Source organism: Semicossyphus pulcher, unplaced genomic scaffold (genome assembly GCF_022749685.1).
Source record: "Semicossyphus pulcher isolate SPU_LCO1_2020_fin unplaced genomic scaffold, fSemPul1.0.p SCAF_15, whole genome shotgun sequence".
NCBI classification, from domain to species: domain Eukaryota; kingdom Metazoa; phylum Chordata; class Actinopteri; order Labriformes; family Labridae; genus Semicossyphus; species Semicossyphus pulcher.
In genome coordinates, this window is record NW_027211659.1 from 9,444,974 (window position 1) to 9,462,083 (window position 17,110).

At 41.4% G+C, this 17,110-nt stretch overlaps 1 protein-coding gene across 1 annotated transcript; it reads left to right on the forward strand.

Annotated features, from left to right (window-relative positions):
• The first annotated feature begins 1,347 nt into the window (after positions 1 to 1,347).
• Positions 1,348 to 8,820, forward strand: cbsb (cystathionine beta-synthase b). Its single transcript, XM_069663433.1, has 14 exons — positions 1,348 to 1,670; positions 1,784 to 1,890; positions 3,646 to 3,780; positions 3,867 to 3,946; positions 4,035 to 4,239; positions 5,409 to 5,500; positions 5,806 to 5,916; positions 6,047 to 6,131; positions 6,246 to 6,351; positions 6,440 to 6,517; positions 6,603 to 6,737; positions 7,777 to 7,885; positions 8,005 to 8,089; positions 8,696 to 8,820. The coding sequence occupies exons 1-14, from the start codon at positions 1,348 to 1,350 to the stop codon at positions 8,818 to 8,820; spliced, it is 1,776 nt and encodes a 591-aa protein (XP_069519534.1).
• Positions 8,821 to 17,110: the final 8,290 nt, after the last annotated feature.

The following is a 17,110-nucleotide window of genomic DNA, read 5'->3' on the forward strand; positions in this document are numbered from 1 at the left end:
GGCTATTATAAAGTTTAAACTCTCCACATGCTGTCATGCGTCCAAATGCTGTGTGTTAACCTTTTCAGGGCCAAGACAGAATAAAAAAAGTATTCCTGTTCAATGTGCCTTAAGCATTAAATTAAGCAAACAGATCCCATTCAGCAGATATTGATTTCGTCAAAGACACCAAACAAGAATCTGTTCATTGGTAACTTTCACAAGAAATGGTCAAACCTTGGAAAACCTTTTATTTGCCTTGATTATATCCAACTATACTGAAGTAATTGTTGGTTGTTCTTTGGTGTTTGGTTTTCCATATGAAGTCATTCAGTAGCTCTGTGGCCACACAGTGATGATTAAAGCCACGTCGTAATGACATCAGTCTTTTTGTGTCGTCTGTCTGAGTAACAGACAAATCAATACATCCCCTGAGTGGCTCTTGAGCGTCGTCCTCCCCCAACGGTCCTGCAGCTTTTCCAATCAGCACTAATCAGATATGTAACAGGACACACAGCTAAATTTGTTGCCGGGATTTCAGAAACAAAGTCAGGTTCGGTTCCAATGAGGTTTTTCCATACGACAAAATCACTGTATAGTTAAAGTCTTTGATAATGACATCAGTATGATGAAATGACTAAAGAAGATCAAAAGCAAAAACTGCAAGTTGAGAGGCAGAAATACAGAATTGGCAACAAAATATGGTAATGCAGCATTTCAAATATGGCTTCCTGGAGTTTTGTGCAGAAACGAGCACATTTTTTTATCCACATTATGCAAAAGTTCACATATTGGGGTGGAAAGATTATGTCCAATGTAGAGTGAAGAAAGCTTGAAAGATATGCACATTGATGAAGGTGGGGTCACCGGCATGAAGCCAGCTGCAGTTGGGAAGGTTTTGGTTCTGATGGAAACTTTCCTGCACGCCTCAGGGTCCTGGAGGAGTTCAGGTCCTTGAGTGATGGCAGATCGCAGCCAAACACTTTCTTGTTGTAGCCAAGGATACACTCAGGCCTGTTCTGGTCCATGCATTAAATCAATGATGAACCCACGGAGGATTATTATCCGACTCCTGAGTTCCCGGCAGCTATACAAGGACAAAAGTAGCTTCCAGCTGATGAACAAAGTGCAGCCTTCAGTTGCTGCGGATCCTGATACAATGCTTTCAAAGGCAGATCACAGTAATCATACAAAAGCATCTGAAACGTAGAGAAGGATGAAAATGGGAGAGAAAAGAAAGCAGCAGAGAATCACATAATTCACCTTTTCAGGAGAAATTAAGACTTATTTTCTTTTATAAACAAACAAAAACAACCTCGAAATCTGTGCATGTGTGTCACACCTGTCCCCTCTCCCCGCAGGTGAGCCATGACTTCAACTCCTGAAAGCACACGTCTTTGCCCACATGCAGCTAACCCGATGAAAGCAGACATCACTCAAAGTGCAAACTCTTCTGCTGTGAACGGAGATGCTGTAACTGTCAGCGGTGGTCAAAGGCGATCTGCAAATGGAGATCAGGACGTGCAGAAGGCCCTGGATGAATCACACGATGAAAGTGGGGAAAACAGCGAGAGAGAGCTGGAGAGCAGAGACGCTCATCCGAGGAACTGGATCCGTCCTGACTTGCCCAGCAGTTGTACCTGGTGGCTGGGTGCACCCCCTTCAGCGTCGCCTCATAGCCAGCCAGCATGGTAAGAGTTTCGGTGTAGCTGGCAGCTAGTCAATTCTATGCTGAATCTTTTAATAGAGATTAGAGTGATGTTATCTTGATGAATATCTTGATTGTTTTCTCTGTTCCTCACAGCACCGAGGCTCCCAGCATCCTCCCAAACATCCTGGGGAAAATTGGACACACACCTCTGGTTCGTTTGAACAAAATCCCCAAAGAGTTTGGACTCAAGTGTGAGATCTGTGAGTAAGATACCTCACGTACTCCCTGGAAAGCAAACATACATTCATTTAATTCCAGCATGTTATACAGTGGGGCAAAAAAGTATTTAGTCAGCCACCAATTGTGCAAGTTCTCCCACTTAAAAAGATGAGAGATGCCTGTAAATTTCATCATAGGTACACTTCAACTATGAGAGACAGAATGGGGGGAAAGAATCCAGGAAATCACATTGTAGGATTTTTAATGAATTAATTGGTAAATTCCTCGGTAAAATAAGTATTTGGTCACCTACAAACAAGCAAGATTTCTGGCTCTCACAGACCTGTAACTTCTTCTTTAAGAGGCTCCTCTGTCCTCCACTCGTTACCTGTATTAATGGCACCTGTTTGAACTCGTTATCAGTATAAAAGACACCTGTCCACAACCTCAAACAGTCACACTCCAAACTCCACTATGGCCAAGACCAAAGAGCTGTCAAAGGACACCAGAAACAAAATTGTAGACCTGCACCAGGCTGGGAAGATTGAATCTGCAATAGGTAAGCAGCTTGGTGTGAAGAAATCAACTGTGGGAGCAATTATTAGAAATGGAAGACATACAAGACCACTGATAATCTCCCTCAATCTGGGGCTCCACGCAAGATCTCACCCCGTGGGGTCAAAATGATCACAAGAACGGTGAACAAAAATCCCAGAACCACACGGGGGGACCTAGTGAATGACCTGCAGAGAGCTGGGACCAAAGTAACAAAGGCTACCATCAGTAACACACTACGCCGCCAGGGACTCAAATCCTGCAGTGCCAGACGTGTCCCCTTGCTTAAGCCAGTACATGTCCAGGCCCGTCTGAAGTTTGCTAGAGAGCATTTGGATGATCCAGAAGAGGATTGGGAGAATGTCATATGGTCAGATGAAAACCAAAATAGAACTTTTTGGTAAAAACTCAACTCGTCGTGTTTGGAGGAGAAAGAATGCCGAGTTGCATCCAAAGAACACCATACCTACTGTGAAGCATGGGGGTGGAAACATCATGCTTTGGGGCTGTTTTTCTGCAAGGGGACCAGGACGACTGATCCGTGTAAAGGAAAGAATGAATGGGGCCATGTATCGTGAGATTTTGAGTGAAAACCTCCTTCCATCAGCAAGGGCATTGAAGATGAAACGTGGCTGGGTCTTTCAGCATGACAATGATCCCAAACACACCGCCCAGGCAACGAAGGAGTGGCTTCGTAAGAAGCATTTCAAGGTCCTGGAGTGGCCTAGCCAGTCTCCAGATCTCAACCCCATAGAAAATCTGTGGAAGGAGTTGAAAGTCCGTGTTGCCCAGCGACAGGCCCAAAACATCAGATCTGCATGGAGGAATGGGCCAAAATACCAGCAACAGTGTGTGAAAACCTTGTGAAGACTTACAGAAAACGTTTGACCTCTGTCATTGCCAACAAAGGGTATATAACAAAGTATTGAGATGAACTTTTGTTATTGACCAAATACTTATTTTCCACCATCATTTGCAAATAAATTCTTTAAAAACCAGACAATGTGATTTTCTGGATTTTTTTTTTCTCATTTTGTCTCTCATAGTTGAGGTACACCTATGATGAAAATTACAGGCCTCTCTCATCTTTTTAAGTGGGAGAACTTGCACAATTGGTGGCTGACTAAATACTTTTTTGCCCCACTGTATATGACATGTCACAGAAGGAATTACGGTGACATGTTTGATGCTGAAATCAAACTAAAACACACTCTTGTGACACTTTTCTCTTCTGTGTTTAGTGGCCAAGTGCGAGTTCTTCAGTGCAGGAGGAAGCGTGAAGGACCGGATCGCCCTGCGGATGGTGGAAGACGCTGAGAGAGCCGGGACCCTTAAACCAGGGGACACCATCATTGAGCCCACCTCTGGCAACACAGGTACCTTTAAGGCTAACACACAGTATTGTATTTGAAAAACAAAAAGAATTGAATCCTAAAATTACACAAATCCTTTTCCTCTGCAGGTATTGGTATTGCCCTGACGGCAGCAGTGAAAGGCTACCCCTGCATCATCACCATGCCTGAAAAGATGAGCATTGAGAAGGTCTGCATCTCTTTTAATGATCACAACCGCTTATACGTTCATAAAAGGGCATTCATCTGATTAAACTCACATCGTACTGTGTTTGCAGGTGAACATGTTGAGAGCTCTCGGGGCAGAAGTAGTGCGGACGCCTAACTCTGCAGCCTTCGACTCACCAGAATCTCACGTTGGTGTCGCTTGGCGTCTAAAGAACGAGATCCCCAACTCGCACATCCTCGACCAGTACCGTAATGCTAGCAACCCGCTGGCTCACTACGACACCACAGCCGAGGAGATACTGGAGCAGTGTGACGGTTTGTGCTTTTGTGTTTTTGGAGGATTGTGTATTTTTTAAAATACAGTGAAGGCTGTACGATATATCTTAGCTCAGTGATACATTCTCTGTTCTTTTGGCTTTGAAATAAAACACAGAAAATTAGGAAACTGTCAACATAAGGAGTTGTAGTTTATATTTCTAGTATAGCAAATCATATCAACTTACAAAGGAGAAAGGTAAAAAGAATTCAAACATTAGACCAACAGTTTTTTTTTTTTAAATTTTGATCCCCATTAAGCTTTTACTAAACTTTACAAGGCCCTGCTTGAAGAGCTAACTATGTCTAACTATCAAGTATGTACGCAGCGCAAACTGGGAATCATGATTGGACGACCCAAAAAGCTCCCTGTATGTGATTGTCATGATTGGATGACTGGCTGTCAGTCAAACTCCTCGCTATGGCAACACGCAACATCTAAGCCCCTCGGGACCTGATGTTTCTTCCCCCAAAGAGAAGCCTCATCGGTCGTACTCGTTACTCCTCAATACGGTCTCATAGCAGACCATCATCATGGCTGCCTCTGTGCCAAGATAATACAGATACAATTCACTGTCATACTTTTTGAACAGTTTATATAAATTGGCCAATAATATCATTATTAGACGGGCTGCTAACACCATGTCTTTTCTCTTTATAAAGACCGGATACTACAGGTAAGAATGCTGGATCTTGGGTGGTAAAAAAAAAAGTGACTTGACTTGCCTTAACTAAGGACTCGACTTGACTTGACTCGACATAACTTGTGACTTGACTTGCCCAAGAAAAAATGACTCGACACTTGATGTTTACCATGTTTACCATCTTAGTTTAGCCTTTTAGCAGCTGCATTAAGCAGGTGCTAACAAGCTAACTAGCGCCACAAAATACATAATGATGCATGCTTTGTATGTTCAGACCTTTTAAAAGACTAAAATGAATGATGTTATTTAAAAATAAATTAAGAACAATCATTTTATTTGAAGGAATCTTATGGTTAACAAACAAAAGTGAAACTTACTTCCTTAAATGCATTCTGTAAACTAGTATGTTTATGTAGCACCTTTTCAAAAACAGATGTATTACAGACAATTAAATGACTCTTTGTTGTTAACCAGTAATGTAGATTTGTTTGCAGATTAAACTAGAAGTTGTGTTTTACCTCTCAGGTAAGTTGGACATGTTGGTGGCTGGAGCTGGAACCGGCGGGACACTCACTGGAATCGCCCGGAAGTTGAAGGAGAGATGCCCTAATATAAAGGTTAGACACGCACCCTGTTGTGGTTCATACACATGTGTTTTATTTTATATAGCTGGAGGAAGTGAAGCCCAGGTGAGGTTACTTATGTTTCACAGCAATTTATTCTCGCTCATACACACATACACAGACCATTCACATGTTTCCTGCTCATTCAAACATCGTGAAACCTGTTTGTGCGGGTCAAAAGTTATATTATGTTATATTGACCATTTTATTAGCATGTATTGTTTGTTACAGTTGAATACCCCAATAAGAATATTATAATCTTTATGCTGCAGTTTTTCTTAACATTGTTGTTGTGTCAGATTGTTGCTGTGGAACCCGTGGGATCCATTCTGGGTGGAGAGGAGAAGAAGACAACTTTCGAAGTGGAGGGCATCGGATACGACTTCATCCCCACAGTGTTCGACAGATCTGTGAGTGTGAACGCTTAAAGCTGCAATTTGTTCTACATACAGAGCTTCTTGTACGCGACTTAAAATCATGTGTTTTGTGACGTATCGTGAATAGCTCCTCTGTGTGCCTCTCTCTTACAAACCCATACAGCTCGTGGACTTGTGGTGCAAGATGTCTGACATGGAGACGTTCACCATGGCACGTAAGCTCATCAGAGAGGAGGGCCTTCTGTGCGGTGAGTTTAGGTTTTCTTGGAATTATACATTTTCCTGCACGTGCTATGCAGAGGTTTATATCTTCATTAAGTCCCTTCTTTTCCCGTTTTGAATATTTGACTGTTTGACTGCAGGCGGCAGCTCCGGCTCGGCCATGGCAGCTGCAGTGAAGATGGCTCAGCAGCTGGAGGAGGGACAGCGCTGTGTCGTCATCCTGGCTGACTCCATCCGCAACTACATGTAAGAGTTAACAATACAAGTAACTGACTGGCTGAGATACAAGCCTGATGAAAAACCTTTAACTCTGTTGGACTCTGTTTCCCTCCAGGTCAAAGTTCCTGAGTGATGAGTGGATGTGTGAGAAAGGCTTCCTGAGTCCGGAGGCTCCGACAGATCTCAAACCCTGGTGAGATAATTAACCGTGAGGGTAAAACGGGGCGACTAATCCAAAGCACAGGTTACAGTTTTAAATGACTCTTTATGTCTTCAAGGTGGTGGAACATGTCTGTGCAGAGTCTCCACCTGTCCGCCCCGCTCACGGTGTCACCACTCGTGTCCTGCCAGAGCACCATTGAGATCCTGAAGGAGAAGGCGTTCGACCAGGCCCCGGTCGTTGATGAATCAGGGTAAATGGATGTTTATTAATTCTTCTCTGGTGTCAAATTAGTCCGGAGTCTGTCATGTGTTCAAAGATCTGCAAGTAGCCAGAGAAAACACACTTTTCATGAAGCAGAGTTGCTGCAGACGTGCAAACAAAACAGACTGAGCACTCCTTTAATTATTTAAAGCTCAGTGTTGGTAACTTTTCATATTTACTGAGCAAAAAAAAAGTTTATTATATTATATTTTACCTCATGAGGTGATATTGAATCCTGATTGTTTGTGCATATTTAAAGAATACAGAAAAATAAGGAAGTTAGGGACCGTCTCAAAGCTGCAGCAACAAGGACAACAATAGAAATAGAATAAAAAAGAAGAACGCTGGTCGACAGAAGTATTCCTACTGTCAAAGAACTTAAATGAAATTCAATAAACAATAAAAAAATAATGAAATAATATTTTCATGGATTCTTTTTAAGGGGCCGTGTAAAATATTAATACATGTTACCATTTGATGCATTGTACCAAATATATGTTTAATTGTTTAAGTGCAATAACAACAGAGATTTTCAGTTTTTAATTTTATATTATTATTATATTTTTTATTTGATATATTTTTTGTTTATTTTTTAGATCCCTCAGACATAATTTAAATCCATCCGGGCCGCCTTAAAATCATTCAATATAACCCGGGGAGCTTTCATAGTGGATTTGTTTTTTTATAAATAACTGACTCATTATTTTTTACAGACAGTTGGACTAGACTCGTCATTCATCTCCTCCCATTATATACTCAACCCCTAAGTTTTAAAGGCAGATAATACGGCCAAATACAACCTGACTTGTGCTATCTCTTAAAACCTTTTGTTACGACCTCCCTGGTCTACTTTCACTTTTAATTTCTAACATTAAATAGTTACACAGCTTTTCTTTAGACTCAGTTTAGGCTGTTTTTGAAGGTGAGGATCAAAAACGAATCTCGTTTTTCCATCTGATTTATCGCTAATGGTTAAAAATGAGGTTATTTGTGTGATCGGCAAGTGATGTGTGTGCGTGTGTTAACAGTGCGATCCTGGGAGTGGTGACTCTTGGAACCATTCTGTCCTCTGTGTCGGCCGGGAAGGTCGAACCTTCAGATGCTGTCGTCAAAGTGCTCTGCAAGAATTTCAAACAGGTCAGTCAGTGCAAACACAAGAAATGCTTAATCACATAGATGGAAATGTTCCTATCGTATGTAACATACACTGGTGTAATTAACATGTTTGTTAAACCTCTGTACACTTGTGCTCTCAGGTGCAGCTGACAGACAACCTTGGGAAGCTTTCACGTATTATTGAAACGGACAACTTTGCCCTGGTGGTGCAAAATCAAATCCAGAGTAAGACACTTTTTCTACTTTATTTTGGCTTTTTTATTTTAAATTAAATGTAGTGCATTGGTTTCAGGAATTCAAGAAGGAGATCATGGGAGGGATGGCATTTGGTGAGGGTCCCTAGCTGAACAAAAGAAGTTGTCAGTGTACGATATTCAGGACGAAACACGTTAATTTGCATTATAATCTTGATTTTGCCTTTTAAAGCTCACTGATAAACACCTGAAACACAAAAGAGGTGTCAATTTGCCGTTTTTAGTGATTTCATGTAGAGAAATACTGTATATGTCTGCTGCCACTATTCACTTTCTGGACAACTAACTGGTTCCTCCTCAGACACAAGAAATAAACATGTAACTCACTTAACTCTTCAAAATATTATTTTAACGCCTCTGTGGTTAAACTAACAAGTCATAACTGGTTTATCAGTGATGTTTCCTGTTTGTGCTAACTGGCGGCATGGCTTTATATTCAACAGACAAATAAGAGAGTGTATGTAACTCTCTGACAGAATCCAAATTAGCAATTTTCCTGACATGTTGAACTTTTACTCTAAAAGAAGAGGAGGGTTTATTTTCACTGTGTCCTCATTTTTCTGCCGTCTCCCTCCAGGTCAGGCCGCTGGCTCCGCCTGCCAGAGACAGATGGTGTTTGGAGTCGTGACAGCTATAGACCTCCTCAACTTCATCACTGCAGATGAGAGGCCGAGTCGCTCCTCTGCGGAAGGCTCTCTGTAGGACGCAACGTTTCTGTCACCAACTCCTGTTTCAGACGTGGTCGATGCTTTACCAAGAGGCAGCACGCAGACCTGCGGATTCGTCTGAATCAGGTTTCTTTTCAATGTTTAAGGGCGACATCTGTGGATCTATGAGTGCCTTACAAGACAGAGTTTTAGACTTTATTAAAGGTCCCCTTCTGATCAGAAATGTGTTTTTTTTTGTTTACTTTAATTGTATATTTGACCTTTAAGTTTTGTTTGGTGTTTGTTTATTAGTTTTTATTTAAAGGACAAGTACAGAGGGCACATACCAAGCAAAAACAAGATCAACAATCCATGACAACAGGATGTAAACACTCATGAAAGAAATATTTATGACATGAACTCAAGTGTACACATAATAACACGTTTTAACCCGGAGTTACACTTTGATTTTTCTTAACTTAAAACATAAAAACATGACTCTGTTGTGTCCCTGTTTGACCTGTTGTTACCATGTGTAGTGCTTCATTAGACCAGAGGGGGGCAGTGCAAACACATTGAGTGTTATGTGTCATGTCCAATTCTGTCTTCTATCAGTTATAATCAAGTCACTTTTAAATCACAGTGTCACAAATTTGGCTCACAATACAGTATTCATTCCTTTAACCCTTTTTTTAATTTAGCTGATTTTATGTCATTCGATTATTTTGTGATTTGTTGCATTTATATCTTTCTGATTTTCACCAAATTTTCTTTAAAGATTGTCCTAGTGTGCACCACACACTGCAGGTCCCTTCCTATGACAACATTTCATTTTGTTTTTTACTATGAGAAGCGAATGTTAGTTCATTTTATATTCATATTGCTGATGTGCAACTGGCATTACTGAGCCAAAATTCCATTTTAAGCATCAAACACAATCACTGCATTTATATTTTGTTGATTAAATAAAGCAATCTTTACTCTGCCTAACTGAGTTTCTATTGGTTGACAGTTTTAAGTACTTCCTGTCTGGATCACATCTTTTCACTACATCACGTCTCAATAAGGAGTACAGTTCAGACCCTGTCATACCTTCTCTGTCCACCAGGAGTCCCCAGTTACCTCATCCTTACCTGTCAGCACTCTCCACTCAGTTCATTTCATTTGTTTGTCTTCACTGATTGTTGTCTGTCCATTGCTCATTTTAACTTCACCCCCTGTTTTCATAAATCGACCTCTTGAGTCTAAATAATGCATCCTCATCTCTTTGAAACGTCTCTTGAATTTGTCAACCTTCAGACGAACACAGATTTTAGAAGCCTAAAGAAATCTCCAACTCATGAAGATATTACACTTACAACCCAAAATAATAATGGTATCTTTCAGTCTGAAGCTCTGAGGCAAACATGACATCAGTCTGAGCAGGAAGCTTCTGTCATGGACTCAATCACATGAATGGAGACGTTTGAGTCAAACACTTCTTCGTTCAGTCTGTGAGTCACATTTGGGCTGCTTCGGAAACTTATGGTATTTCCTATTTGAAATCCTGAAACAGGACATTACTCATGGGCTGATTTAGTATAATTGGCCTATGACATAAGTGCACAGAAATAAGCCCGGCTTTATATCAAATGTTCCAGATTAAGGTAATTATGCAATAAAAGATTACTGTTTATAATGTCAGAAACTTTAAATAAGTGGTTACAACATTTTGTCAGAGTCAAAGATGTTTCTTTTTCAGGCAGTTTTATACGGAGGCTCTAAGCGGACATGCAACCAGACATACCTTACATCCAACTTACCTTACTTACCTCATCAGTGTGGGCAATGGCAGCATGGCATGTCCTGGTCTGTATATCACAGTGACCAGCCTGTTGTTTTGTTTTCTAGATCGACAGAAAACGCTGAGTAAATAAAATGTATGGATTCATGTCAGCTTAGACACCTGAAGAATATCCAGAATTTCAAAATAAAAGTCCCATTATACACAAACGTAAGACAACCTAAAGACCCTTGTAGACCCTTAAAGACCTTGTAAACATCTCCGTGGCTGGGCCTGTCTGCTTTTAAACTGCAGCGTACAAAGGACAGGCTGAACAACACCTTTTCAGATTGGCAGGTTTGAGACGTCACAAACCTAAGGAGCCAATCCCGTTAATGGACGGGGTGTCGCTATGCATATCATTATGTGTAACCTATGGCAACCACTTGGGCGATACGCCAGCTGTAACCATCATCGCCATTTTTGCAAACTCGCTACTGACTACCAACGTTAACGCTACTAGTACTAGTTTCAACAAGCTGCCACTAAACGACGGCAGGGACGTGTTTTGGAGAAATGTAGTACATAGTGGGCGGGACCTATGCAGATTTGGGAATGTCGGGAAAGGAGGAGATGCCTTGGGAGGATTTTTACAAGGTACTTATAAAAATATATATTCTGCTTGTTTCCTGTTTCCTTTGTATCTCGCCTTCTTTTTGGGTTGTATTAAGAGCTCGACCTATACAGCCTATTTGATCACACCTCATTTATGCTAACAAGGATAGACACAATTTTATATACAATTTAAGACTTTATATTAGGGATGCACGACATTGGATTTTTTGCCGATATCCGATATGCCGATATTTTACAACTCATTTAGCCGATTACCGATACCGATATTTTTTTCCCACACACCTAATTGCAGAGATCATCAACTCTCTTCTGTGTTGGAATTAGCGTACAGTATAATGGTGATACTCTTATCACATTTGTTACAACGGTCGGGGTGACGGGTCTTGAGATGATTAATCAAGTTTGTAGTGTTGAAAGACTTTGCCTTGGCTCCTCCTCGCATCACCGAAGCTGAGCAGTCATTGCAAATAGCAGTTTTGCGATCTATTTCGGACACTTTGAAAAACTTCCACACCACGGACATTTTGGCTTCTAACTCTCTCATGCTGCAGGTAGACACACGTGACGTCATCACGCTGCGCCGGGCAGATCTTCTTCGCGCCGGGGACATTGCGCCGAGGTCGGGCAAGTATGCAGCAGCCCATTATTTTATGGGTTAATTATATCGGCGGATATCGTGTGTTGGCAGATATCCAATAGTTCATTTTTAAGCCAATATCGGCCGATACCGATAACGTGCTGATAATATCGTGCATCCCTACTTTATATAATCTTCAACATCACCACAAAGTACTACGGAAGCCGTAAGCGAACAAACATCCTCGTTATCATGGGAAACAGCAGTAAGTAAAATGTATGGATGCTTTTCTGCTGTAAATTACAGCCTGCAAAAGGGCCATAAAGTTAAATAAACACCTCTCAAATACACAATAAGTATGTATTTATATGGTCCGAAACTAAATCATCATTCTCATAATGTGAACACACACATTTTATCTCGATTATAGATCCGGTAAATATCCCCACTGACATTTTGATGAACTGTGTTACATAAGCAGACCGCAGGGTCACACACACCTGTGCACTGTTTAATCACCGTATAATCTCTTTTCATACCTCGCCCTCAATCCATTGTTTATATTTAATTAAGCTTATTGCATTGAAAAGAGATCGCTGAGTCAGACCTGCAGGGAGCTTTAAGACTAAAATACAACATTATCACATTATTAGTGGTGCTCATGTTTCTCCTCTCAAGGCGAACGTAACCTTAACCACACAGAGTCTGTGTTTCTCTACTGTGAATGAATGTCGTGTTTTTACTGTTTAGCATCACTACAACCTCCCTGGTGTGTTTTAATATGTAATTACTTACTATGACAGATAAAAGGTGAATAACTCTCCTCATTCAGTCTGAGATCAGGTCTGTTTAGTTTGGATGAACCGCTCTGATCCAGCTGCTTCTTGATGTAATGAGAAAATGAGACCAATTTTTCAGAATCAACGGATCGTTCAGTGAGCCACAAATCACTGCCAGAGTGTGACGGCTGATTAGAAAAGGTGGGCGCATTTGGAAATTAGCTATGACGCACATCCAAGTTCTCCTTCAGTCGTTCAATGATTTGTGTAACTTCTGAGAGTAATTACAAAGTTAGAGGTTAATAATTATCCTGAGACCGGAGGCTTTAAATACACACTGATCAAGGAGGGTGAATTTTAAGTCACTTAACGTTGGCCTTTAAAACCAAACAAGGGTTTCTTTTCACATCACCGCTGTAGAGCCTGAGCTGATACGAAATGCACCTCTTAAAACTACAGAAGAAGTATAAAAAAAGAACCATCAATTGGAAGTTAAATACAGACTTCTGTGTTGTACTTAGTTACAGGACTTGAGTAAATGTACTTTCCACCACTGGAGAATAACACCGCTTAAAATATGACGCTCTTACTAGCAGCTAGCTAGCTTAGCTTAGCGCTAAGGTTATAAAACAGGCTGAAATGAATACTGCAGCCTCTTTCTGAGCTTCAAAGACATTCAGTGAGAAGATCGATTCTTTCTGTATAGTTATTTCATAACTGCTGATACCACTGTGAGCCGGTCGGCATTCGGCGAAGAGATTGTGAAACAGCCTTTGTTCACATATTAAACAGCGAGACTTATAGTAAATGGTACGCTTATAAAAGCAGGCGTTGTATCTTTACTTAATACTACTTATGCATTTGTTCAGGACATGATCAGCAAAGAGATAAGAGGCACAGCTTTGACACACTGAAAGTTCACACATAAGCTTCAAGGCCGACTTGTGGCTGTTGAAGAACATACTGACAAAAAAGGAGGAAAATAAACTCTGGAAATCTGCAACGTACATTTGAGAGTTAATACAACACGAGCAAGGATCAAGACAGGAGGGAACAAGGTGTCAGACGAAGCGATTAACTGCACGCTGCCTTTGTTTACATTTTCCAGGACAAACGTTTAAAGTGAGTGACACATATGACTGTTAAAGAAAGCCGGAGGAGAGTTAAAAAAACACCATTTAAGCTTGTACAGGACAAAATCAGCAAAGAGATCAGAGGTACAGCTTTGTCCACAGGGGGCGCCAAATCAACACAAACTGAAAGTTCCTCACAGGAGCTTTAAAGGTGAAAGGGACTCTGCGGAACGAATGGAGTTTGGTAGCTCGTTCCACCACCGGGGGACTACAGAGGAGAAGAGTCTAGTCAGTGACTTAGGGCCCTGTTGTGATGGGAGTACCAGGCGCCTTTCATTGGCAGACCACTGAAGACCTGGATGAGGGCGTTCAGGTAGGCAGGAAACGTTTTTGTTGCTGTTTTGTCAGCGAGCGTCAGGGTTTTGAATTTGATGTGAGCTGCAACTGAGAGCCAGTTTTTTTAACTGATGTTTATTTAACTTTTGAGTACATTTAGGTTTAAAAATGACTTGGATTCTTAGGTACAAAAAGATTGTAGTAGGGTCCTATGTTTGTGCTGACGCGGCATGGAGAAAAAGTTACCCAACAGCTTCAGTCAAGACCAAAAAATATATAATAATGTAGAAATATATCTGCACATTGGAATCCAAACTTTCAGCTATATCAGAGATGTTTTTAAATGATCAAATCTGCCCAGAGCCTTCCCAGAGGCCTCTTCGCTTTTATAAAACCACCACATTCAGCTTCTCTGCAGCTTTGAAATGCCTGTGACGCTTTGTTGTGCTCTCGTGCGTTTCCCCCCTTGGTCTTCCTTCCTCTTCCTCCCCCTAACGGGTCATCAACCTCCAGTCCACACACTCTGAGCATGACCTGGCTGACCACTTCCCATGCACGTGTAGCTTCTGTTCAAACAGTGTTCACGCAGTAGCTGCGTGCAACAACACTCCGCCTGTTTGACCTAAAGACTGTAACAGACATACTGCACAATGTAAACACAGGCTCTGAGAGACTTCCCCTACAGATATACTGAGAATGATGCTTCTAAAATAACTTCTTCTATCTTAAACAATATTAATCATATATAGTATAATACATTTCATGTATTTAGACTAGTTACTACATAGAGTGTATGTTAAACAGCTACATGTCAAAGTCTGTGGTGTAGGCAGGACTCAAACACAGCAGGTAGACAGATGGTGTCTCTTCTTCAGCTCTTATAAGCGTCCCCTCACCTCCTCCAAACATTACATATTCCTCTATAAACACACTGTACGTTATGTACTGAGTGGTGTAAAAACTAAAGTGTCAGTATGTGTACAAATATTTTTAGCTTGCAACTTGGCTCTACAGATGGTAATGTTTGTCCATCAGTTCATCACTTTGGATTTAAGTGACTCAACTAAAGGATGAATTAAGATGAAGTTGTACAGACACTCATGGTCCACTGAGGATGAAACACTAACGTATTGATGGATTGACGTAATATATGGTCAATGTCATGGTGTCCATATCCCAACATCGACTCAATAGACTGGACCAAGATCACTTCACTGGTCTAATCCGAATCTCCACACTCACAGACTCACACACTTTGAGGTGCTTTGAAGTGTGACAGGGTTCAGTGCTGTCCCACTGTCAAATTAAAAAGTGCTTGGCGCACTGGTTTGGCTCAGTTGGTAGAGCAAGCGCCCCATATACTGAGGCTTCAGTCGTCGACGCACTGATCACAGGTTTGACTCCCGGTCTGCCGATCATTTGGTGCATGTCCTCCCCCACATTTCCCGTCTCTCATCAGCTATCCTGTCTAATAAAAGGCAAAAAGCAAAAAGAAAGGTTTTTGTGCACTTTTCGTGAGAGTGCATTTCTGCAGACTTTCCTGCGGGACTTACCCAGAGTTTATTGTGATTTTGGTGTAGAATGCTATCTCCCAGCCCCCCACTAAATGTTAACAAATGTTTGTATATTGCTCTAGTATTTATTAAAGTTTTTTGAAGAAAAAGAAACAAAAACACATAGGTTTATATCTGTAAGTGACAACATGCTGTTCATCATTGTGGTGGTTATTTATTGCACGTTTGGAGAGTTTCTATCAAATATTAATGGCTCTTCTGACTTTTAAAAGTTAGCTAAAATAACGCCTTTTTTTCTCTTTACTTAGTTTCAAATTGTGTTACCTGGCAATATGTGATGTCACGATTTTCTTAAGGCCAGTTCAGATCAATGATTCGCGACGAGACTGGATGCAGCTGCCAAAAGAATTCCCTGACATCTGATCGTAAACATTCTAAAACTGGGCCGTTCACATCAAAGCAACGCAACGCAGCTGACCGTCTCCATAGCAACGACGCACTGACATACCCCACTACTTCTGCGTTAATACTATAACGTTAGTATGAGGCCTAGGTTACATGAATTAACTAGCTGGATTTCTGTTATCGTTATAAAAAGAAGTGGATGACAGTGACATGCTCGCAATGTTAGCTGTAACATTGATTAATAAACGTTGAAGACAGAGAGTTTTTGGCTACTGCAACGCCAGAGACAGGGTGCCTGCGCCAATTTATGCTGTTTCCTGATTGGCTGAAGTGAAAAAGCTACATCATTCAGTTCTAAAACTGCATTTGGAGATTCGACAAGTCAAATCTTTTGTAACTCCACGCAACGGCTTTTGTTGCGTTGTGAATCACTGATCAGGACTGGGCTTTACAGACTCGCACACACACACACACACACACACAAGCACTGCACGCCTGGTGTTGGTGAATTCTTTAAGTGTTTAGTGCTCAGGCTTTAAGATGGAGATTGGGCCAGTGTAATTTCCCTCTAGCGCCACCGTGAGGTTAAAATCAACAGCTGCTGAATGTATCATAATTAAATTTGGTACATCAGCCATGTTGACTTCTAGAAACTTCCCATCTCTCTTATTTTACACCATCATAAAGTTTACTACTTCTTTGTCTATGGCTGTACTGCATCGCCAATGACTCTCACCATCCAGTATTTGTCTGTTGGTGCGATCATGTTAAAAATGCTAAACATTTCAGTCTTAACACTTGATGACAAAAAGTCTGCACTGGTTAAAAGATAGTGAAGTTATCAGAGAACAGTTAGTGTCTAGTCACTCTTTAGTATGCATGAAATCGGACCAGTGCTGCTGAATCCAAAGGAGAGACGTAATAGAAGTGCCTGTCAACACTTGCTTGACAGTGACACACACACAAACACACACTGGTGTGAATGACATGTCCCTGTCTAAGTGGCACAAATTGAACCCCAGCAGTTTCAGAGCCAGCGCACAGCTCCTGGCGGTGACGGAGGACTCTCGTCACCAGACTGCTGCCTGCGGGTTATGTGACCCAGACTCGAGCCTCTTCCCCCCTCCATGCTGCTGCCAGTGTCAGTAACAGCCCTGCTGGTCCGGCCCCATCACACCTCCCGGCCGCCATTATCTAACTCACACGAGAGGAGTCACTGGGTCATGACACCTGCACTCACGACCCCTCGCCCAGAAAGTTACA

What these genes read in the sequence shown, in the direction of transcription:
- cbsb (XM_069663433.1), top strand. Translation starts at nt 1,348, where the DNA reads ATGACTTCAACTCCTGAAAGCACACGTCTTTGCCCACATGCAGCTAAC. An exon ending in CCACAGTGTTCGACAGATCT is followed by an intron (nt 5,917 to 6,046) that starts GTGAGTGTGAAC and finishes AAACCCATACAG; the next exon opens with CTCGTGGACTTGTGGTGCAA. An exon ending in GGTGCAAAATCAAATCCAGA is followed by an intron (nt 8,090 to 8,695) that starts GTAAGACACTTT and finishes GTCTCCCTCCAG; the next exon opens with GTCAGGCCGCTGGCTCCGCC.